Genomic DNA, 25,897 nt, shown 5'->3' with positions numbered 1-25,897 from the left:
AAACGAGCATTTGGGAGGCCAACAGGTCTGATTTGCTGCCTGCTGCGGGGCTGCATGCATCTTCTGCCGGGTGGGAGCCACATCATGCGAGCAGAGCTGGGATCACTGACCAGACTCACTTACTCGCTCATTCACTGAGTCAGTGAAACCAGCTGACAGCTATTCTTCCTGCGGGACAATGGCTGTCCCATCACCACTGTTTCTATTCATTTCCAACTTACAAACAGCTCGGGCTACGAACAGTTCTCAGGAATGGAACCCTGTCATAACCTGAGGACTTCCTGTGCACCATCCTTTGAAAGATGCAGTCATGGCTTCAATAAATACCACCATGTTTCAACTGGTGCTAGCCACTCACAGAATTGCACCCATGTAATAAACAGCAGTGTTGGTGCATTGCTTGGCAGGTCACAATTACTCTCAGTGTAAGAACACTTTTACCTCACAGTCCCTTTGCATCCTTTCCCCATCTGTGCCTGCAAAGGTATGGTCAATGATCAGCATCTGAGGCAGGGACTCAACCCTGTCCTGAGGCAGGACGTTGATGCAGATTGCAGCATTATCAGTCTCTTGTGTCTCCTTTGTAATCATGATCATTGGCCTGTTATCCTCCTATTCATAAATCCCAGGATCCTTCATCAACTGCTCTCTCAACATGCCATGTTCATGCATACACATACTCAAGTTCCTCTGTCCCTGGACACCCACTGGAACTGTACTATTTAGTCTACACCGTCTCTTATTGTTCTTCCTTTCATGACCATCATCACATTATTTGTATTAAGTTTCTCTTTCAAAGTGCCACCATTACCTCCAAGCAATACATTTTGGGAGAAATGCAAGATTTGTTTTTAAGACGTTGGTGTATACCTTGGGCTCCTCAAGGGGAAGTCTGGTGAAGTGAAAGTGAAAGCAGCGGATGTTGGCGAGGTTTACAGGCCGGACTCGGGGCGGGAGCAAGAGCCAACAGTTTGAAGGACACTCAGGGGGCCACTGCAATCGGCCTCTCAGGTCCAGCAGAATGTCCAGGGTGTTCCTGCTCTTGTGCCTCTCGGGCGCCCAGCTCCTTCAGCCCGAATGCGGCAGTACCCGGGAACAGCTCCGTGTCCAGCAGCCGGGAAAAGAGCGCCGAAAGCCGACCGGCGCCCTGGAGAAGCTTTTCCAGCAGTTTGTGACAGAGCACGACCGGAACTACAAGCCAGGGAGCCCCCGGTTTATTCAAACATACCGAGTGTTCCAGGTACAGTACGGCGTCCCTGTACCTTCCTGGCGGCACAAGTGTACTGTTGCCAACATCAGACCGGAAATGGGAATTCTGCCGGATTCTGCATATTCCGGGAATTGTTATACTGGAGGGGTGGGGGAGGGGATTACTGACAGTGAATGAACAAGTTTTGATTGAGATATTCCGGATCTGACAGTATTTGGTTTAAAATGAGGCTCTCATGGATATGCAAAGTTGGCAGTGAAAATAAAACTTCAGAGTGTATTTGATTAATTTTTTTTACATTACATGGTTAATATAATGCAAATGGTTTTGGTAGAAACTCCAAAATGATTTAACTGCGATATTCATTGAAAGGTCAACAGGAAAGCAGCGGGACGCCGTACCTCTCCTTACCCTTTGAGGCCGCCTCAGGGCAGATGCGGCCCCGCTGCCTTTCCTCTTTCAGTTCCCATCAGATCAAGTAATGCGCAGATCATGGAGATACCTTTGCAGCTGCATAGTGATTGTGCAAGACAGTTCAAGAGCCATGGCAGCTTGCTAAAAGAGACGAAAAAACATCAGCAGGAGAGGTCACCCTGTACTTCAGACACTCTTCGTCTGACAACCCTTGTTCCGATGAAAGGTCTTGGAACTGAAATGTTCAGGCAGAATTCACAAGTTCTGTCTGACCTGCTGAGCATTTTCTGTATTTATTTCAGATTTCCAGCATCTACAGTTAATCTTGATTTGATTTTCATAGAAATAGTAATATATAAAAGGAGTTTAAATGTTTATAATTTTAAAAATGAAATTCAAAACATCAAGGCAAAGAAGAAGCGGAAAAAAAACAAAATCGTTGAGTAAAAATCGTGGATTAAGAACAAACAAAATTGCTTAAATTGGAAGTCAAAACTGATAATGGCAAAATGTTTTGAAAAAGAAAGAACAAAGCAGAATATAGTTAAGAAAAGTAACAGCCAAAATAATTTTTGAAAGAAATAGCAAACAGCAGAGAATATATTTGTGGATAAAATAATATGAAAACACAATAAAATGGAAAAGCACAACGTAATCATAAACCTCTCATAATGAATTTCAGGACTATATGGACAAGATTAAGTTTGGCCCAACTGGTCTTTGCTTTAAGAGCCTTCCCCATTCTAATTTAATGTAACTCCAACAGCATTCCTTTCCATTCTCATTTATTTAACTCTCCAGTTCCATCATCTATACTAATCTTAAGTTATCCGATTTGCCACTGTGTCCCAAGAATAAAGGTGTTTCTTTATTCGTTCTTGGGTTTACTAGTGACAACTATAAATTTACAACTTAGAGTTTTGGACTCCCCACATGGGGAAACATTTCCCTATATTTGCCTTATCAACCTCTTTCATAATTCCAGAATCAGAATCAGATTTATTATCACTGATTTATATGATGTGAAATTTGTTATTTTGCAGCAGCAGTACAGTGCAAAGACATAAAGATTACTATAAATTACAAACTAAATAAAAAGTGCAAAAAAAAAGGAATAATGAGGTAGTGTTCATGTGTTTATGGACTGTTCAGAAATCTGATGGCGGAGAGGAAGAAGCCGTTCCTAAATCATTGAGTGTGGCTCTTCAGGCTCCTGTACCTCCTCCCCAATGGTAGTAACAAGAAGGGGGCATGTCCCAGATGGTGAGGGTCCTTAGTGATGGATGCCGCCTTCTTGAGGCACCACCTCTTGAAGATGTCCTTTACTTGGTCCCCCTAAACTTTCTCTTTTTTAGGGAAAAAAACATAACCTTTTCAATCTTTCCTGATGGCTGATATTTCTCAGATCTGGTATCATTCCTTGTGTTGGGTAGGGAGTTTCAAGAATTAGACCCCATGAGAATGAGGGAACATCCATGTATTTCTAAGTTAGTGTGTGACCTTAAAGGGAACCTGCAGATCATGGTGTTCCAATGTTCCTATTGCTGTTTTCATTCTTGGTGGTAGAGGTTGGAGGTTTTGGTGATCATGTTGGAGTGGCCTAGATTAGGAACTGCAGTGCAATATGTAGCTAGCACACACTGTAGTCATGGTATGCCAGTGGTGGAGGGAAGGAATGTTTAGGATAGCTGACAGGATGCCAATCCAGTGGCTGCTTTGCCCTGAATAATACTTAGCTTCTTAAGTGTTTTTGTGAAGAAATACAATCCACTTATCTAGGCAAGCAGATTGTATTTCATCACTCTCCTGACTTGTTCCTTACAAATGGTGGAAAGGCTTTAAAGTGGCAGAAATCGAGTCACATGCTGCAGGATATCCAGACTTTGACTTGTTCCTAAATCCAGACTGGTCAGTGGTTACTCCCAAGATGTTGATATGACGGTGCACCCATTGGATGTCAAGGATAGCTGATTAAATTTCCAATAGGAGATAGTCATTGCCTTGCATTTTTGTGGTGCAAATATTTCTCACCACTTATCAACCCATGCCTGAACATTTTCTGGGACTTGTTGCATGTTGGTACAAGCTATTTAATTTATGAATAATTACAAATAGAATTGGACTTTGTGCAATCATCAGTGAACATCGTCACTTCTAACCTTATGGTTGCAAAAAGGGCTTTGATAACATAGCTGAAGATGTTTGGGCATTGGCCTGAGGAACTACTTGCATGGTGTCCTGGGGCAACTGCAACCATTTTCCTTCGTGCATGAGATGACTCCAACCATTCAAGTGTTTTCCTCTTGATGCTCAATGACTTCAGTTTTACCAGAGCTTCTTGATGTCATGCTTGGTCAATTGATGCCTTGATGTGATGGGCAGCCACTCTCACCTGAACTCTGGGATTCAACTCTCTACTCCATATGCGGACCAAGGCTGTGATGAGGTGTGGAACCGTTTGGTCTTGGCAAAATCCAAAGTGGGCGTTGATGGAGATTTAGAGGGTTTTGGAGAGTATTTTGCTTTGTTGACAACATCTTCCGTAACTTTGCTGATGATTTAGATTAAACAGATTATGTGATAATTGGTCAGGAATTGTCCTGCATTTTGTGATTGAGGTATACCTCGGCAATGTTCCACTTGTCAAGTAAATGACAGTTTTGTAATGTACCAGAATAGCTTGTTCTGGTACACAGGTCCTTAATGTTATGACCAAGTTGTTTGTCTGGTCCTCATTTTTGCTATATTCAGTGAATACCAGATGTATAAATACTTCTGTACTTATGGAGATTACTGTGAGCAGAATTGATGCGAAAAATGAAGCTAGGTAGCAGAAGTAAAGGGCGTTGAATACTTTCAACAGAAATGTCTCTTAGCTCCTTTTCAGTGGAAGTGACCATAAGTACAACTATGTTTTAGCTTTCTCTTATTGCCTTCCTTAAAAGGACCTATGTTATCATTTGGATCTGACTTGTAGACTAAATGCTGTGGATTGCATGGTCATTCTGAGTCACTCTGAGGATACCGAGTTTTCCCAAACCAGAAGCCCTGGATGAACCAGGAGATTCGCAGTCTGCTGAGAGCTCGATCTGTGGTGTTCAAGACCAGTGATTCAGAACCCTACAAGAAGTCCAGGTATGACCTATGGAAGGCCATCATGAGAGCGAAAAGGCAATTCCATATGAAATTAGAGACACAATTGGATGCACAATAGCTGTGGCAGGGTTTGCACGCCATTACTTCCTATAAGGCAAAACCTAACAGCATAAATCGCAGTGATGCATCACTCCCTGATGAACTCAATGCCTTTTATGCACGCTTTGAAAGGGAGAATAACACTACACCTTTGCGAATCCCCACAGCATCCAGTGACCCTGTGATCTCTGTTTCGGAAGCTGATATCAGAACATCCTTCAAGAGAGTGAACCCTCGCAAGGCGTCAGGCCCCAATGGTGTACCTGGCCGGATACTGAAAATCTGTGCCGACTGACTGGCTGAGTGTTTACAGACATCTTCAACTTTTCACTGCTGCGGTAGAGTTTCCCACCTGCTTCAAAAGGGCAGCAATCATACCAGTGCCCAAGAAGAGCAGGGTGAGCTGCCTCAATGACTATCGACCGGTAGCACTCACATCTACCACAATGAAGTGTTTCGGGAAGTTGGATATGGCTAGAATTAACTCCTGCCTGAGCAAGGACCTGGACTCGCTGCAACTTGCCTACCACCACAACAGGTCTACAGCCAGCGCGATTTTATTGGCTCTCCACTCAGCTTTGGCGCACCTAGACAACAGCAAAACATATGTCAGGCTGCTGTTTATCGATTACAGCTCGGTGTTCAATCCCATCATCCCTTCAGTACTAATCAACAAGCTTCAAAACCTGGGCCTCTGCACCTCCCTCTGCAACTGGATCCTCGACTTCCTCATCGGGAGACCACAGTCAGTACGGATCGGTGATAATATCTCCTCCTTGCTGACAATCAACACAGGCGCACCTCAAGGATGTGACGATGAAAATCTCAGATGGTGACAAGGAGGCGTACAGGAGTGAGACAGATCGGCTAGTTGAGTGGTGTCACAACAACCTCGTACTCAATGTCAGCAAGACCAAGGAATTGCTTGTGGATTTCAGGAAGGGGAAGTCAGGAGAACACACAACAGTCCTCATTGAGCGGTCAGCGGTGGAAAGGGCGAGCAGCTTTAAATTCCTGGGTGTCAACATCTCCAAGGATCTGTCCTGGGCCCAACGCATTGATGCAATCATGAAGAAGGCATGCCAGCAGCTTTACTTTGTTAGGAGTTTGAGGAGATTTGGTATGTCACCAAAGACGCTTGCAAATTTCTATAGATAAACGACAAAGAGCATTCTGACTGGTTGTATCACATCCTGGTATGCAGGCTCCAATGCACAGGATCGCAAGAGGCTGCAGAGGGTTGTAGACTCGGCCAGCTCCATCACGGGCACAACCCTCCTCACCACTAAGGACATCTTCAAGAGGCAGTACTTCAAGAAATTGGCATCCATCATTAAGGACCCTCACCATCCAGGACATGCCCTCTTCTTGTTACTACTGTCAGGGAGGAGGTACAGGAGCCTGAAGACCCACACTCAACGATACAGGAACAGCTTCTTCCCGTCTGTCATCAGATTTCTGAATGGTTCATGAACCCATGAATACTACCTCATTATTCCTTTTGTTTTGCACTATTTATTTTGTAATTTACGGTAATTTATGGTAATTTTATGTCTTTGCATTGTACTGATGCTGCAAAACCACAAATTTCATGTCATATAAGAAAGTGATAATAAACCTGATTCTGATTCTGGTGATGTATCTCTATTGTTTCAGTGCTGAGAAAATGTTCTAAGACTACAATAGCATCATCTTTACAGATACAGTAATGAAATGCATTTATATAGCACTTCCCACATAGGAAATTATTTTAGGTAGGATCTGTTGAGTTTTATTTTGAAGTGTGGAACTTATGTGCAGTTTTCAATTGTTACTTCCTTTTGATACCAATGTGTGGAGTAATTTTTTAAATGTAAGATAAGATATCTTTATTAGTCACATGTACATTGAAAAACACATTGAAATGCATCTTTTACGTAGAGTGTTCTGGGGCAGTCCACAGGTGTCGCCATGCTTCTGGCGCCAACATAGCATGCCTACAACTTCCTAACCTGTACGTCTTTGGAATGTGGGAGGAAACTGGATCATCCGGAGGAAACCCACACAGACATGGGGAGAACATACAAACTCCTTACAGACAGTGGCCGGAATTGAACCCGGGTCACTGGCACTGTAAAGCATTACGCTAACCACTACACTACCGTGTGTATGCTCTATTAAGTGAAAGATTTCTGGGAAATTGCAGACTTCCTATGTGGACCAGTATAAGAAATTTTGGTTCTTTTATGCTTCATTCTGAAAACATTGACAGAAATTTTAATTTTCAAAAAAATACTATAAAAACGTGATAACTTTTCATGTTTTTCCCATCCTTTTTCACTTTTTACCTACTTTCTAATCCCTTTTTTCTGTTTCCATTTTGCTTTAAAATACCACTAACTTTTAATTTTTTCTGGTATTTCTGAGTCCCATTATCTGTTCTGAAGATGTATTGCACAGCAAAGATTAAGATGAAACTTATTTCCTATTTCCAGCCAGTTGAAAGCTAGGAGGTTAAGTATATACCTAATCAAATTCTTGATTTAACCAACAAGCTAATTTGCTGCTTAATTTATGTAACTCAGTCCTACCAAAAACATGTTACATTGTCCAACAGTATTTTAGTGTGTAATGCTTGAAGTGCTATGTGTAGAATTTTGAGTTCATTCTTGTTTCTTATGCGTGAGACTAAAATGAGCATAAGTAAACTCCGCAGCACACAACTGTCAAACCTGACGGTGAAATTGAATCAAAAAACGAGCTGCTGGAGGAACTCAGCAGGTCAGGCAGCATCTGTGGAGGGAGCAACAAACAATCTGCTGGAGGAACTCAGCAGGTCAAGCAGCATCTTTTTGCAGGAAAGGAATTGTTGAAGTTTCGGGACGAAACCCTGCATCAGGACTGAGAGTGGAGAGGGGAGATAGCCACTATAAGGAGGAGAGGGGGAGGGCTGAGACAGGGGCCAAGGTTATTGGTGGATGGAGGGGGGTGGCGTGAAGGATGACAGGCAGATTGAGCCAAGTAGGGGAGGGGGAGGGATGGAGTCTGGAGGCAGGTGGATGATAAATGGAGGCGGATAACCCCCTCCTCAGTCCACCAAATACCTTTGGCCCCTGTCTCACCACTCCCCCCTCCTCTTTATACTGGCTAACTCTCCTCTCCACTCTTTGTCCCGATGCAGGGTTTTGACCTAAAATGTCGACAATTCCATTCCCCCCATATATGTTGCTGAACCCGCTGAACTTGTCCAGTCGATTGATTGTTGCTCCAGATCCCAGCATCTGCAGTCTCTTGTGTCTCCACTGTAGAGGGAAATGGACAGTCTACATTTCAAGTCGAGACCCTTCATCTGGACTGGTGAAATTGAATGTTTCTGAATATGTTTGGAGTTTACAGATGTTGAATAACATCTGAGAACTATAAATAAAAAACAGAAGTATTAAATTTAAATGATTAATTCTATACATGAGTTGTTAAGCCTTACCCATTGGAATCAAAACACTATCATTTTGGTATTGAAGCAAAATATTTTAATTCATGCCTTTTCTGAAACAAAAAGATAATTTATTTTGGGACTAATTTTCCACTACTCCAAGATCACTAGTTTCCTACCCTTGAGCCGCGCCGTTCCTTCTGATGTGATCTTCTGATGGGAGGCCAACCCTCAGGACACTGGCATAGGTCAGTGCAGTGTAGTGAAGTACAGGGTTTCTCCCAGTGTAAGCAGCTGGCTGTGTTCAGACGGAGGCTTTGACAGCTGATGAGGCTCTGCTCCTTGGCTCACCAGCTGTCAAAGCTGACACTGAGATTAAGTGTTTCTGAATACCTTTATAATTCACAAACATTCAAAAATCTTTGAGAACTATTTAAAAATAAAATGAATATTAAAGCAATTATTAAAACTTAAATGAGTAATTAAAAATGCATACTGGAACATGCTTGAAAACAATTAAATATATTTCAACTATTTGAAGCAAATTAAATAAAAGGGCCTACTTACCTTTCTTGCAACAGCATTTTTTCCAATTGCTTTTATGAAGGAGATTTCCAAGACAGAGAGCTGGGAAACTCATGCTGTCCCATTGCTCACAGGCTTGGGAATTTTATGGAGAAGTTGGAGAGGGTAGGGGCAGGGTAGGTCTCACTAAAGTGCAGGCAACCATGCAGAAGTTCTGCATTATAGCATTAGCATTTCCTTGATGTTGCCACGTGTGCTATGATCAGTTAAAGACTAAAGTACACATTGCAGTTGTCTCTAGTTTAGCCCAACAATATAAAATATCAATAACATATAATTTGTTTATGAAAGTGGGTAGGACTGGTTTTAACCACTACAGTAATTGGATATGTTAAAACTGTTTAATTTATCACACTTGACCTTAAGAATTTTTTTTCAGGAAAGCATTCAGAGACATTACACCATGAATCTTATTTCTTCAAACTTGTCGAATGAAAGTGACTCTGCTGTTTATGGAATTAACCAGTTTTCTGATATATCACCTGAAGTATTCAGAGGTGAAGTTACGTTTTAATATTCAATAATTCTTTAATACTATTATTCTTATTATTAAGGCTTGGACCACCCTTACTATATTTTGAATAATTAAAGTTAAATATGCCATTGACACACTGTTTTAACAAACTGAAAATTGTTTGAACAAACTGCAAATTTGTAATATGCTGGCTTATGATGAAAAAAATGCAAAATGAGCCCAGGTTGTAGTAGAAACGTTAAGAGAGAGTACAGTTTCACTGTTCTGGCAGTCTTCCACATCAATAGTTGCAGCGCCATATTGAATTTTCTCCACATATCATCCTTGACTGAAACTTGACATTTAAAAAATTGTACATCACCTCAAAAGTGAACACATCATTGCACTAATTTGTTCTGTCATTAGACCACTAAAAAACTTTCATCTTTAGTTTCTATTTTGTTTCACAATGAGGTCTCTCCCTGCTAATCACCGCAAATGCTTCTACCAGTCATTTCTAAGTCAATATCCCCAAGTGATACCATATGCAAGAATGCTACATGTGTGTAGATCACTAAGTAGTGCTTTCAAGCAATCTTTATTTGACTGAGCACAGGTGACAACACACAGACCTACTTTAGGACCAGAAACTGACTCTGAAATAGGTACCACCCATAGAAAAGTTCTGCCTATTATCTCCTGTGCATATTCAGTCTTGTAGTCGGTAATGCACATTGATTACATTATAGATGACTTGCATGTACACAGTATATGGGTAGGACTGTTTAAAAGTGATGTTCACATAAATGGTCAATGTCCTCATACTCTGCTCCTCTCTGTAGTTCGATACAGGTGTTGAGCGATTTCATATTTAAATTTTTTAAGGCACATGAAAATACAGGAACGCACAATTAGTTCACTAGTGACTAGTGAACAATATAATGATTATTTGTGCAAGTTTGCTTTCTGGAAATACTTCTGTTTAACCACTTTATAACTAGATGTGGACTAATGTGTGATTTTGAAATGACACATTTACTAGAAACTAATATGAGGCGGGAAGGAAATAATTTTTTTGACAATTAAATCTGCAGCAACATATTTGGGTTCGAGATCAGTGCCACTTCCGAAGTACATGTCATTTCTAAAGGACAGCAAGAAGCCAGCACTACCAGCAAAATTCAACTGGCGGGACAAGAATGTTGTTACACCTGTGCGAAATCAGGAAACAGTAAGTTTCTTTTTATCTTTAAGGCTGCAGTACCATAGTCAGATTTATGCACTCACAACTGCATGGCCAGATTCTGCTCTAACTCCATCTACAAGTTTGCAGATGACATCACCGTAATGGGCCAAATCTTAAATAACAATGAGTCGGAGTACAGGACGGAGATAGAGATCCTAGTGGCATGCTGTCATGACAACAACCTTTCCCTCGATGACAGCAAAACCAAAGAGCCGGTCATTGACTCCAGGAAGTGGGGGGGGGGAGGGGGGGTGCACACACTCCTGTTCACATCAACTGTGTTGAGGTCAAGAGGGTTGAAAGCTTCAAGTTCCTAGGAGTGAACATCACCAGTAGCCTGTCCTGGTCCAAACATGTGGATACCATGGCCAAGAAAGCTCACCAGTGTCTCTACTTCCTCAGGAGGCTAAAGAAATTTGGCATGTCCCCTTTGACCCTCACCAATTTTTATCAACGCGCCATAGAAAGCATCTTATCCAGATGCATCAAGGTTTGGTATGGCAATTGCTCTGCCTGAGACTGCAGGAAACTGCAGAGGGTTGTGGACACAGCTCAGCACATCACGGAAACCAGCCTCCCTTCTATGGACTCTGTCTACACTTCTCACTGTCTCTGTAAAACAGCCAGCATAATCAAAGACCCCATCCACCTAGGACATTCTCTCTTCTCCCCTCTCCCATCGGGCAGAAGATACAAATGCCTGAAAGCACATATCAGCAGGCTCAAGGACATCTTCTATCCCACTGTTATAAGACCATTGAGCAGTTCTCTATTATGATAAAATGGACTCTAGACCTCACAATCTACCTCATTATAACCTTGCACCTTATTGTCTGCCTGCAGTGCACTTTCTCTGTAACTGTAACACTTTATTCTGCATTCTGTTATTGACTTCCCTTGTACTACCTCACTACAGTGAGGTAATGAAATGGTCTGTATGGATGGCATGCAAAACTAAAGTTTTTCACTGTACCCCGGTACAGGTGACAATAATAAACCATTTTACCAATTAATACTAACATTTTCTGTAATGAAAGAATTTTTCAAAGAGGTAACCAAGAGGATAGATCAGGGCAGGGCGGTGGACATTGTCTATATGGACTTTAGCAAGACTTTTGACAAGGTCCCACATGGTCGGTTAGTTTGGGATCCAGGGAGAGCTAGCTAACTGGATTAATAATTGGCTCGATGGGAAGCAAATGGTGGAGGGTCGTTTCTCAGACTGGAAGCCTGTGACTACTAGTGTGCCACAGGGATCAGTGTTGGGACCTTTGTCATTCATTACTTATATAAACAATTTGTATGAGAATGCACAAGGCATGGTTAGTAAGCGTGCACATGATACTAAAATAGGTGGTATCATAGACAGTGAAGAAAGTATCAAAAATTACAGAGGGGTATTGATCGGTTAGGTCAGTGGGCTGACGATTGGCAAATGACTTTCAATTCGGATTAGCACGAAGTGTTGCATTTTGGAAAGCCAAACCAGGGTAGGATTTATACAGTGAATGGTTGGGCCCTCAGGAGTATTGTGGAAGAGAGGGACCTAGATGTACAGGTACATAGTTCGCTGAAAGTGGTATCACAGGTAGTCAGGGTGGTGAAGAAGGTATTTGGCATGCTGGCCTTCATCATTCAGGGCATTGAGTATAGAAGTTGGGAAATTATGCTGCAGTTGTTCAAGATATTGTTGAGGCAGCACTTAGAGTAACGTGTACGGTTTTGGTCACCCTGTTAGAGGAGGGACGTCATTAAGCTGGAAAGCGTACAAAGAAAATTTACAAGAATATTGCCAGGACTTGAGGTCTTGAGATTAAGGAGTGATTGGACAGGCTAGGACTTTATTCCTTGGAACATAGGAGTGACCTTAAGGTGGAGTATAAAATCATGAGGGACATAGATGGGGTGAATGCACACAGTCTTTTTCCCAGGGAAAAGGAACCAAAAACTAGAGGGCATGGGTTTAAATTGAGAGGGGAAAGATTTAAAAGGAACCTGAAGGGCAACTTCTTCACTCAGAGTGTGGTGTATATATGGAACGAGTTGCCAGAGAAAGTTGTTGAGGCAGGTACAATAACAATATTTAAAAGCCTCTTGGACAGTACATGGATAGGAGAGCTTTAGAAGGATATGGGCCAAATGTGGGCAAATGGGACTAGCTCAGGTGGGCACCTTAGTTGGCATGAACAAGTTGGGCCGAAGGGCCTGTTTCTCTGCTGCATTAGTCCATGACTCTGTGAAGAGTCATTTCATTAATATTGCTCACAGACACATTGGTTCATTCTTTTCATTCTTTGGGAGAAACCAGAAAATGATCTAATGAAATCACAAGCTAATATTTACCAGTTCATAACTTGCTATTTTGATTTACTTTTTTCTTTTCACTAAATTTTGAAAAATTATAATTCTTTTTAAAATGAGACAAATAATCTAGAACAGTTCATTTTACTTCAGTTGGTGTTCATTATCAGAGTGTATAATGCAATGTAACATGAAATTCCTACACACTTTGAAAAATATGGTTCATTAAGGTATAGTCAATACAGATTTCAACATGACATCTTGTTGTAAAGAACCTATTGATTTTTTTTATAGATGATACATATGAAAATGTAGTTCATGCAGCTTAAGAAAGTGTTTTCAAAAACAGTGTGACGTAAAATATATTAAGAAAAATTCATTTTCATTTAAATAGATTTGCGAAGCTAGTGCTATGATTATAACCTACGTCCATGAACATGCAAAACATAGTTTCTTATATTACCACAAATCATTTGAGCCATGGTACCAGGCATTTACTGCAGCACAGTTGAGATCACTGGACCACAAGAATTCTCAGTAGTATCTGTGGTGTGGTATTTTGAAATGGCTGCAGAGAGAGACAATGCGATGGATAGGGCGTGCTCTTTTTTTCTTTCAAGATACCCTCATTACCAAGTGGATAAGATGGAGAAAAGGCTATGTGCTCTGCACCAGCATGGTAAAAGGGCCCATAAAGTAGATGTGAAATACAAGTGGTAGCAGAGTACCAATTAAATCACCTCTGGAGAAGTGTTGGAAATAATTCCACGGTCTCTCTTGTTTTATCAAAGTAAATAGTGCGAGCCTTCTAATTATAGTTGACAAATGCAACCATGCAGCAAAACCACACTGCAGCAGCACTCACACCCTTCACAGCTCACAATATACACACGGATGCACAGAGTTATCCTGTTATGACAGCATGTTCCTAGCTTCTCTAGTAACCTTAAAAGCTCAAACAACTCACAGATCATATCATACACTGGACACAACAACTGAACTACAGCAATCATGTAACTTGAAATCACACACATGGAAATCAACTTTGCACTTCGTCTTGCAGGGTTAGATTGCCTGCAATAGGCAGCTTCCACAACACATGGGAGGAGGCCTTGCCTGAGTCAAAGGTTTGCTAGGCTAGAGGAGAGGATCCTCCTCCTTATGGACACTGGGGTTAGGCAGGCCAGGAGCTGACAGTGTCACAGGTGAAGAAAGAATGCAAGTTTCCCATATTTATTATCTTTGATCATTATTAAGAACTCTGATGAAACTTCCAGTATATATTTTTTAAGATGTATGTTCCAGGAGTCAAAATTATGTTGGTGCTGGACATTGCTGTTGGGGGAATAAGGCTGCATTGGACTAATTTCTGATTATTTTGTGCAATAGTGTGGAGGATGTTGGGCCTTCAGTGTGGTGGAGAGTATTGAATCTTCTCTCGCAATTAAAAGAGGACAACTAAAGATGCTGAGTGCACAACAAGTTATAGATTGTTCTTACAAAGATGCTGGCTGTAATGGTGGCTCACCAATCAGTGCCCTGAAGTGGCTAAATGAGGTTGGTAAAACTTTTTTTCACAATGATCATTTACCAGTGTTCTTGTCAGACTGCCTTTAGTAAATTTATGAAAATGACATACAAGAAGATAGGTCAGCTAATCTATTAAGCTTGTGTAATAATCTTCATGGGTACAGAATCATAACCAAACACTTCTAAATCCATTTCCACTGCTCCTCCTCTATCCTGTCCATGCCACTGGAAGCTAAATCAACCAAATTTTGCAATGACCTCCTCTTCCAGCATACAGGCTCTGCTGAGAACTTCCTGCACACCTGGGTCGCTGAGTGAAGACTGAGTGAGACCTGGGAAAGAGTGCTTTCTGGACAGACTGAGTCTTGAGTTAGGTGGGTGTTGAGTGGTTGGAGGGGGATGGTCATTGTAACATAAGAAAGATGTTGTCAAATTTGAGGTTCCTTTTGTCTAAATGTTTTCATGGATACCTCCTATTTAAGATTATAATGATTCTGTATGTATTGAACTAAATAATACAGGCTGTCCCTGAGTTATGAATGCCCAATTTATAGACGTCCCTACATAGGAACAAACTCCCATAATATTCTTAACTTCAGAAGTCCGATGTACGTACATATGTTCATTCCTACGAACGGCAGAACTAGTTTCCTCTCTCTCTTCACTTATAGTAATTTTTCTTTCTTATAAGTCTTATGTGCTTTTGATGCCATTCATTACAATACTGTGGAGGTACAGTTACCATATCAAGTGATTTTTGTGTATTTTCTGATTTACGTACAAAATCAACTTATGGACTGTAAAAACAGGTCACATTTGTTTCCCAGAGCGGCCTGTATAAAATAATAGGGTTAAATATTTCTAAGTTGCATTTTTTGGGCATTATAAAACAGAAGAATAAGGTAAGGTGAAGTGAAATTTTACTGAACATGCAACATGATAGCATTTAAAATTATTTTATAGGGCAGCCATCAATTAACCTGCATGCACAGATTTAGGGTGTGAGAGGAAACCAGAGCAAATCCACAAAGCAACAGCAAGAATATATAAACTCTGCACAGATAATCCCCAATGTCAGGATCAAACTCTGGTCCCTGGAGTTATGACATAGCAGCAGTAACAGTATTGCTACTGTGCTGCCCTCCCTTAATTGTTTTAATAGTCTTGGGATATATTTAATCTGGGCCTGGTGGTTTATCCTATTCAATAATACTTCCTGTCTTTTTACTGCATTTATCCCATCCAGTTTTTCTGCATTCACTGAAGCAGATTGATTCTTATAATGGAAGAGGGAGGGATGTCTGGGATATGAAGTGTACATTCATGCAGCTGCTAATGGTCCACTGTATCTCAGGGATGCCCAGTTCTTAACTACCAATTTTGTTTTGAATCTATCCCATTTTGCACAAATGTAATGCCATAATACATGATGAATGGTATCCTCAGTGTGAAAATGGGACTTTTTCTCCACAAGGACTGTATGAGCTGCCATAGGACATGGATTATTGTGGTAAGACTGTGGAGTACTTAAAGGGAGAACTGGTTTTGGAAGGTCAGAAGGGAGGATATGCGTAGGGTACGTGGACCTGGAGTTGGGAGATGGAGTGATATCAGTGGCAGAGGCATTGGATGTTAGAACAGCAAGAGTGCAGTGGGAGGGTTGCAGATGTCATCAGACAGGGAGGGGGAGATTCAGAATTGAACTCAGGTATTGTAGCAGGGTATATGTGGAGTGGGGGCAGACAGTGAAACAATTAGTGCAAGAGCAGACAGAATTGGCTTGTGATCCTGTGTTGGTGGTTGGATTCATGAAGTACAAAAGGTGAACAACATGCAAACTTTTAAAGGACCCACCTGGAACAAAATCAACAGCTCAGACTCCCTCCCAGCAAGCCAGGAAATCTTTGCCTGAGACTTCCTTTGGTGTGAATGGCTCTCTGTTCATCAGGCTCCAACTTGTTACACCTGTTACATCACTTCATGACTTCACTCCACATGCTGGATTGTCTTCTTTCCTATACAAGTCATGGCCACAAATGACCAGGGTCAAGTTTCCATGCACACATAGGATCAGGTCTTAGATAACATTTAGTTGCTTAGCACATGAAAATTTTGCATGACTTGAAATAAATATTAGTTCCATCAAATTTGCAGTCTTGAACCTGTTGGTTTTGTTCCTTGGCTAATATATAAACATTTTTTTTTGTTTACAGAGTAAAACAAAGTTGATGGAAGAGTCAGTTTATCCCTTCATTGCAAAAACTGGAATATGCCATTATTTTCCAAAATCCGCATTTGGTGTTTCAATCAGGAGCTACAGGGCATACAGCTTCAGGTAATCCTTGTTCTTTTAGTTCATTGGGTCTTGCAATTTGAAATGATTGTCATTGAATACTGTTACTTCTTTGCTGTCAACCTGATACTGCAAAGTTTATGGTGAAGGAAATGGAGTTTGATATCACCAAACAGTTCCACTGCTTTCCCATGTAGCTTCAACAATGCCATCAATGAGACATATTGAATGGATTCTGCTCAGGCCAAGATCCAAGCAGTCAGCTTTCACCACAGGGGGTCTTTGTGACAACCCAGAATGCAGCTGTGGCAAAACCTAAATTTTGTCACATGTTAAGGATGACTGCCTTCTAACTAAATTGAGCAACAGACTACATGAATGGTATTGTATGGCTCAGTAACTATGCATATATGAAGAGGAGAGAAGATTACTTTATTAGTCACATGTAGATCGAAACACACAGCGAAATGCATCTTTTGCGTAGAGTGTTCTGGGGGCAGCCCGCAAGTGTCGCCATGCTTCCGGTGCCAACATAGCATGCCCACAACTTCCTAACCCGTACGTCTTTGAAATGTGGGAGGAAACCGGAGCACCTGGAGGAAACCCACACAGACACGGGGAGAACATACAAACTCCTTACAGACAGTGGCCAGAATTGAACCTGGGTCGCTGGCCCTGTAGTAGTGTTATGCTAACCGCTACACCACCATGCTACATACTACATACAGATTAGGAGTAAGAATCAGCCACATAACCATTTGAAGCCTTCTTCACTGTCCTTAAAATCATTATCTTTCCAGCATGGAAGAGTTTCTAGATCCCATACTCCATCCCTGTATTTTACTGTTTGCTTTTGTAGTAGGCTGCTATATCTGTGTTATCTTTCTGTGGTTTGTGTACAGGGACTACAAACCTTCCCCAAAAAAAATCTCTCAATGTAACAAATTTACTAATCAGCAAATAATCTGCTTTTTCACTCTTCCTGTCTGTGGATAAGTCCGTAGATGCCCACATTCTGTTCCATCTGCCATTTTCTTATACAACTTAATCTGTCTCTGATCCTTTGCTAGTTCTTTGAATTGTCCTTGTGTTTGACTTTGTTACATAGCTTTGTACCTTCAATAAACTCAGATGTAATGTACTCCAGTGATAGGAGAAGATTATGTTCAATGCAAATGGATGAGGCCTAAGGACTAAACCTTGTGGTTCTCCAAAAGATATCCATTGGATCCCAAAAATACCTCCTCCAAAAACTGGAAGAATTAATGAGCCATGTGCCCTGTTCTCGTCATGCCCGTTATCAGAGACATGGTATTCATCTCAAATGAAGTAAGTAATTACTTACGTTCATAGAGTCATACAGCACAGAAACAGGCCCTTCGGCCCACCACGTTCATGACAACCTTTTTTCCCATCTACACTAATCCCATTTCTGCACTAATCCATTTCTTACAGATTATTGGACAGTGTTCACCATTGGCCTCATTCAAACAAGCTCTGTTTCTCAGTGCTGAGTTCAGTTTGTGGCTTTTAAATACATGAAATTTAATTTTTTTTTAAATCACGCCAAAAAGGTATAGTCAGCAAATGCACCTCCGTATTATCTGCATTAACAATTAATCACTAAATATCATCACCTTGAAATGTCCTAATTTAGATAAAAATTGCCTTTCTTACACTCACATAATAAATGTACTTCATTTTAATCATCTGTTGGTTTTCTCTAGCTATCCTTCATCAATTTCCCAAAATATCTGAGAAACATTGATAAAATCATTTAAAACTTCTAAGTTTCCAGTGTTTGTAAAATGTAATACAATGTGTACTCTATCCTTGAAACTTAACCCTTGGGATCCAATGCTCTATGACAAAGTCTAGAACTCCACACAATGTAGCAGAAGGCTATAGCTCCTCTACAGCAATAACATGAAGCATAATCTTCCTGTTCACAAAAAGGACAAATCCAATCTGTCTAATTACCACCCAGTCAGACAAAGTGGTGGAATGTATTGTTGACATTATTATCATGTGACAACTACTCTCCAATAACCTTATCACTAATCCCCAGTTTGGGTTTCCCCAGGCCCACTGAATTCTAGACCTCATCGCAACCTCTAAACATGAACAAATAAGCTGAATTTCAAAGGTGAGGTGGAAGTGACTGCCCTTGACACCAAAGCAGCATTTGGCCAAGTGTGACATCATGAGCCCTGGTTAAACTAAAGAAAGTGAGCATCAAAGGTTGAACACTCCAATGGCTGGAGTCATACCTCGCAAAAAGGATGTTGGTTGTGGTTGGTGGAGGTTAGTTGGCCTTGTCCCAGTTCATCAGTGCTGGAGTTTCTTATTGTCTCTGGGTCAACCAACATCCATGAAAATCAAAAAAACAGTAGAAGCTGGAAATCTGATGCCCATTAACTTCAGTTTTACCAGGGCTTCTTGATCCCATACTTAGTAAAATGCCTCCTTGAACATCTGGACAAACCCAGCCTACAACCACTGAGAAAACTGCATTCACCACGGAGAGCCACCTGAGATGTCAGGCTGAGGCCCACAAGCCCATAAGGAAGTGGTGCATGCCACATTTCACGACAGGACCAGTAGCCACTGTAGGAAATTTTCCTGCTCATGCACTGGGCTCTTCTTTAATGCCATTACCAACCACCATGTTGAGTAGTCTTCTTCCTGATAAGAAGGCTAGCATTCCATTAACCTTTCTATTATTTTCAGTGCATGTTGCTGGAATTGTAATAACAGTGTATATATGCGCGCGCGCATACACACACACACACACACACACACTTCAATCTCTTTTGACCTCACTTTCTATCTTTTCAACACTGTCAGTGGATAACATCATGTTTGCCTACATTGAAATCCATTTACCATAGTTTTGAACATTCAATTAACATATTAATATTTCTTTGTTATGTTTCTACCTGCACAGTTATGCTGATATCTATCCTTGTATCAACACTATACTCTAGATATGTGGCTGTTTTTTACTGTTGCCTAAATTTTTTAGGACAGTTGATACTCCAGTGTGGATTCCTACAGGGCATCCTGGCCCACTGATTAGATTCTGCCAATTTAACTACTTGGCTGTTATCCCTACTTCCAGTCTTCTGCTAGCCAGGCAAATAATTTGCCTCCAATTCCATTAGTTTCAATTTTGGCTCTTAGGACAGACTTTAAAAAATGCCTTATAGAACTTCACATGAATAATATCCATGGATATTCCCCTCTCTGCTATTTTTGTCACCTCTTAAAAAAAGTTAGCCACGTTCATCAGGCATGACCTAACCTTTACAAATTTATGCACTATCTGGTCAACTGAAACATTTCATGGTGTAAATTCTATAATTTTAGTCCATGGTAATTTCCCCTTGTGTACTTTCTCTTTTTTATGTTCTCATACACTGAAATTATATACTTAATATTGGTGTCTTTATCTGTTTTTTCTCACCAACCAGAGAGGCACTTTTGTTTTTTTATTTTTTGATTACCTCTTTTAGAAAAATCTTGGCATTTTTTTCTAAAAAATAGACATTGTAAATAGGACATAGAAAATGAAAGTGAAAAAAACTTCTGATTCTGGAAATCAAAGGTAAAAACAGAAAATGCTGAAAATACTCACCAGGTCAGGCCACATCTGTGGGAATAGAAAGAGAAAAATTGAAATTGGCCATTCATCCTAGTGAGCCATTTCACCAATCAATTGGATTATGGCTGATTTGTCTAGTAACTGTTCTGCTTGGCAGATTCAAGCAGAAAATTGAGGCTGGTATCCAAGTGGAGCACAGTTGGATGTGCCCTCTTTTGGACAAAACATTAAAATTAGTTCTGCTAATTGAAAGGAGAGCCTTTGTGTCCTATGTTTATCCTGCAACTATCATTCCTAAAAATTGATCTTTGAAATGCCATTGATGTAAAATTTACTCTCATGCAGATACAATGAGGAAGAACTGATGCAAAAACTATTGGAATGGGGACCCTTGGTGGCAGTTGTAGATGCAGTCAGTTGGCAGGATTATCTGGGTGGCATTATACAGCACCATTGCTCTCACGAAGAACCAAATCATGCAGTAGTTATCACTGGTTATGACAGAACAGGTAAGTGAAATGAAATTACAAAACTGAAATGCATACAGTTCACTTTATTGATATGCCACCATTTGATTGAAACACCCAACTTGTTCCCCTGATGAGTTTGTTCTGGTGTAAATTTAAAGTGCATTTGTAAATGCAGAAAATCAGATAAAGAAGTTAGAACAGTGGTATACATCTGAAAATCTGAGATTCTTCCAAGGGTCATACATGTGTTATTTTCATCATGCCTGATCCCAGATACTGATGTTTTTAGTCACAATCTATAGAGTTTGTTATAAGTTAGATTTTATCATGGCTTTTTAAAATGTAAAATACATACAGCTTTACAAAATTAAATTGAATTTCAATTACTAAGTCAAACTATTACCAACAGCCTCACTACCTCTCAGTTGTCTTCCTCATTGCTCCTTCGTTGTGTCTCTGTGGTTCCTTCCCATCTTTCCAAAAACGTTCAATTCCATTGCTCCTTTGAGAAGCCCTCAAACCTGCTGTTAGTAAAATGAATGGTCTCATCAAAAATAAACTCTTTAGAAATAAGGACAGACAATGTTAGAAATACTCAGCAGGTTAGGATAGAGAAAATTAGCTCTTCAGGTTGATGACCCTTTATCCTGAGTGCTTCATCATTTTCCATTTTTATTTTGGGTTTCCAACATCTGCAATTTATTAGATTTTCATTAACCTTGTGAAAACCACAAAGCAGGCCATATGCTGTGCACCAGAATTTCACAGTACCCTAACTTCTTTCTGATAGGACAGGACATTGGCATTTATAGAGTCACACAGCACCTTCGGCCCACTATGTCCATGGCTGTGTCAGCCATCAAGTACCTTTCTATACGAATCCCGTTTTCCAATACTTGGCCGCTAACCCTCAGTGCTGTGGCATTTCAAGTGCTCACCTAAAAACTTAAATATTGTTTAAGAACCTACTTTCACCGCTCTTAGGCAGTGCCTTCCAGATTTCAACCACTCTCAATCATCAATTCCCTCTAAATCTTCTCCTCCTTACTTTAACCTATGTTCTCTGGTTATAGCCACCATTGCTAGAGGAAAAAGATCAGAATCAGATTTATTATCACTGACTTCCATGACGTGAAATTTGTTCTTTTGTGATGACAGTACAGTGCAAAGAATTAATTACTACAAATTACAGAAATAAATAAATGGTGGAAAAACAAGGAATAACAAGGTGATGATCATGGGTTCATGGACAGTTCAGAAATCTGATGGTGGAGGGGAAGAAGCTGCTTCTGAATCATTGAGTGTGGGTCTTCAGGCTCCTTTACCTCCTCCCCGATGGTTGTAATAAGAAGAGGGCATATCCTGATTGGTGAGGGCCCTTAGTAATGGATGCCACCTTCATGAGACACCGCCTCTTGAAGATGTCTTCGATGGTGGGGAGCATTCTACCCGTAATGGAGCTAGCTGAGTCTACAACCCTCTGCAGCCTCTTGCATTCCTGTGCATTGTAGCCTCCATACCAAGCTGTGATGCAACCGGTCAGAATGTTCTCCACCATACATCCATAGAAATTTGTAAGAGTCTTTGGTGATGTACCAAATCTTCTCAAACTCCTAATGAAGTAGAGTTGCTGGTGTGCCTCCTTCATGATTGCATCAATGTGTTGGGCTCAGGATAGATCCTCTGAGATGTTGGCGCCCAGGAACTTGAAGCTGCTCACCCTTTCCACCGATGACCCCTCAATGAAGACTGGTGTGTGTTCTCCCGAGTTCCCCTTCCTGAAGTCCACAATCAATTCCTTGGTCTTGCTGACATTGAGTGCGAGGTTGCTGTTGTGACACCACTCAACCAGCCTATCTATCTCACTGCTGTACACCTCCTCGTCGCCGTCTGAGATTCTACCAATAACAGTGGTGTTATTGGCGAATTTATAGATGGCGTTAAATTCTCACTGTCTTGTATTATTGTATAATTCAATCAGGTTCCCCCTCAGTCTTTTCAGATCGAAGGAAAACAAACCCAGCCTGCCCAATCTCTCCTCACAACTGAAATACTCCATCTCTGAAGTTACTAATCAGACCTCACATTCACATCCAAATCATTCATGTATATAACAAGCAGCAAGGGTCCCAGCACCAATCCCTGCGGTACACCATTGGGCACAGGCTTCTAAACACATAAACAAACCTCAACCATCACCCTCTGCCTTCTCATAAAGCCAATTCTGAATAAAATTCGGATACAATTTGGGATATATCTCATCAGGCCATGGGGATTTATTCACCTTTAAGCCACTAAGACATCTGACACCTCGTCCATTTCGATGGCAATTTGTTCTGGAATTCCACTGTTCCCACCATGAATCCTCCAACTACAAATGCCCATCACAGTGAACAAAGTTGAGAACTATTCATTTGATTTTCTAGGATTATATGTGTAACCTTTATCTTGTATTTAATGAATTTATGTTCATCATCCAGCAACTGCCTTGAAGAATCAAGAGGCAGGAAAGTTGAGGTTGAAGTTGACTTTGACAGCCACTGGAAAGGGGTGACCACAAATTCCATTTAGCAGCAAGTTCTGTTTTCCAGCAGGCTTCAAATGTCAGCCACCAATTAACAGGAGATTCAAAACCTTATCGGACACTGATCTTTTAACAGATTTAGGGATGCTTATCTTCTGCCTGTACACCCACTGGGCTAAGTATGGTGTCTTGTGTCCTTTGCTGATCTCTGCTTTCCTTTAGATTTGTGGGTATCTAAGCAGCAAGCTCCAGCTTCTGCTGCTGCTGGGTTATGTTGATCCTCATCTGGGATCCAAATTAACATTCAACACAACACAGCAAGTTGCCACTTTGTTAAATCAGATTCAAGAGTACAAATCTGACCACCAAATCTTAGTTTAGATTGAAGGCCTCTTCTAATTTAATATCATCTTGGACCCACACAAATGCATGCCGATACTAAATTTTCCCCCATACTTTTATGTTTCCTTCTCAGATATCCTCCCTCCTCCATGATCCTTTTAATGGCCACATACATGTCATAGCTACCCAACTGTTTTTGTGACTTAAGCTAAAACAGGACCCCTTTTGAATTAAATTTAAAGTAAGCAATCACTGATGCAGACTTGCAGCTTGAGCAGAATATCATCAATTCATATACGTGGTTTCAAAATGTTAACTTTAGTAACTGTCATGATGTAGCTTAAATTTGCAGATTTATCTCTGTGGCATTGCAGACATTTGAAGATTTGATGTTGCATGGAATACTGTGGAAGTGTCACAGAATGTCAGTAAAATGGGAAAATGTGCTCTGCTCACTTCAGTTCAGCCTGGTTCTCACTTGTGTTATCAACATGACATCGGTCCTATGCCCTTTTCCTTGCTTTACTCTCTATCTTTTTAATCATCCAGGGAGTTCCCTCGTTAATTGCCTTACCTTTCTCCCTCATGAGAATGTAGGTTATAGTCTATACTTGAACCATCTCGTCCTCAAAGCCTGCCCATTCTTTAGTTACAGTTTTGGCTGCCAACCTTTGATTCCAAATCAGTTCTCCTTCCTTAGAATCAATTTGCTATTATCCTTTTCCACAGTCATTCTAGACCTTACAATACGATGAATGATGTTCCTTAGAAATTCATCTAATAATTCTTGGCCTGCCTCATTCCTTAGAACCAAGTCCAGCCATGTATCCCTCCTTGTTGGGCTAGAAGTTTACTGACCAAGTTCTCAAAACTTGCTACAGCTTTCTGCCACTTAAGTGAATGCAATTCCATTCTGTATTAGATGAAGTTCACCATTATCTTTATTGTCTTTTATATATCCCTTGTTATTTGCTCCCCTATATCCTTCTCATTATTTGGCAGCTAAAGAATACTTTGAGTGGTGTAATGGCACTTCTCTCTCTCTACAGATGCGTCTAAACTGCTGTACCTCTCCAGCATTTTCCGGATTCCGTCCTATGACTACTCCAGGAACATTTAGTACCCAATCCTGCCCTTTTTTTTAGTCAATGTTATTGCCATAACATTGGAATTCTATGTGTCTCCAAGCTTGTCTAAAATACAATGCAATTATCTTCATACACGGTAAACCTGCAATATTACCTCTTATAGACTCTTATATCTAGTCCTGCCTAACTATATCTTGCTCGAGTGCTATCTCTCCAATTCTTTATGCACCATTTTATTTTAGTTCTCAGTGGTATATCCCAGTGCCTGTCTCCCTGGCAAATTAGTCTTGCTTCCCCACAGCACTAGAAAAACTATTGGTGAGGATTTGGTCTCAGATCCATTAAGGTGCATCCCACTTGGCCTGTACAAACATGGTAGCCCAGGACATGTGAAGCATTATGAAGTTCCTACACGGTGCAGGAATTCCAAACACTAGATCTCAGATGCCGGTCCATGATCCAAGAAAACTTCTCTCCCATTTTTAGCTATTATTATTATTCATTTGCTACCCTGTTAGAACTATTTCTGTACTTCACTGTTAAAGCTCTTTAAGTTACTCATCAAGTAATTATTTTCCTATTAATTTAACCCTATAAATTAAATACCAAGCAGCACTTCTTCCTCTTTCACAAAATTACTGTTCTTAACACTCAGTAGAAATTTTCTAACAACTCTCTTAACAATGGCTGAAGAATTTGTAAATCATTCTGATGTTTCTTCCAGTCTTCATTTTATGATCCCTTAACATTTCTATTGAAGTAACATGTTCCCTGATTGGATCAAGTTCCTGACTCTTATCAATTCTTTTCCATTTGGTTTCTGGTGGATTTATTTACTCTTTATACCATATATGTATGACCTTTTGCAGAGATAACAGGATATAGATCCTTTCTGAGCAACACAGTTGTCCTTTCTAAGTCTTGAAGTGTTTAAAAGATCATTTGTTAATAATTTAAAAACATGAAGCTTCACAAGTCTGTAATTTAAAAGCAAACAATCATTTTTTATTTAACGTTTGATTTACATTTTAAGTTGTTTAGTGACTGAAATCCATATTCCTACAACTGAATATGCATTTTGCGACACTATTTTTCAAGTAATGTATTACTTATGCAACATGGTTACAAATATTGATGACACTATATCTTCAAATGAACACTCACATTACAATTCAACATCCTTTTGCACTTAATATCTAATTATCAGGTAAACAGCTCAAAAGCGTCTA

General features: G+C 40.5%; 1 protein-coding gene across 3 annotated transcripts in view; it reads left to right on the top strand.

The window, feature by feature from the left end:
- The first annotated feature begins 876 nt into the window (after positions 1-876).
- The window catches only part of ctso (cathepsin O), a 29,245-nt gene continuing 4,224 nt past the window's right edge, over positions 877-25,897 (top strand). For 2 of the 3 annotated variants that reach the window (XM_052010419.1, XM_052010418.1), the window contains exons 1-6: positions 877-1,240; positions 9,196-9,313; positions 10,365-10,501; positions 14,207-14,374; positions 16,561-16,682; positions 20,590-20,753. In XM_052010419.1, the coding sequence (XP_051866379.1) occupies positions 920-1,240; positions 9,196-9,313; positions 10,365-10,501; positions 14,207-14,374; positions 16,561-16,682; positions 20,590-20,753 (1,030 nt within the window). In that variant the 5' untranslated portion in view covers positions 877-919. Of the gene's footprint in view, positions 1,241-9,195; positions 9,314-10,364; positions 10,502-14,206; positions 14,375-16,560; positions 16,683-20,589; positions 20,754-24,629; positions 24,805-25,897 lie in introns of all 3 variants that reach the window. The other variant, XR_007955879.1, reaches the window with a different exon arrangement.

Source organism: Pristis pectinata, chromosome 2 (assembly GCF_009764475.1).
Source record: "Pristis pectinata isolate sPriPec2 chromosome 2, sPriPec2.1.pri, whole genome shotgun sequence".
NCBI lineage: Eukaryota > Metazoa > Chordata > Chondrichthyes > Rhinopristiformes > Pristidae > Pristis > Pristis pectinata.
This window is presented reverse-complemented; position numbering and strand designations above follow the sequence as displayed.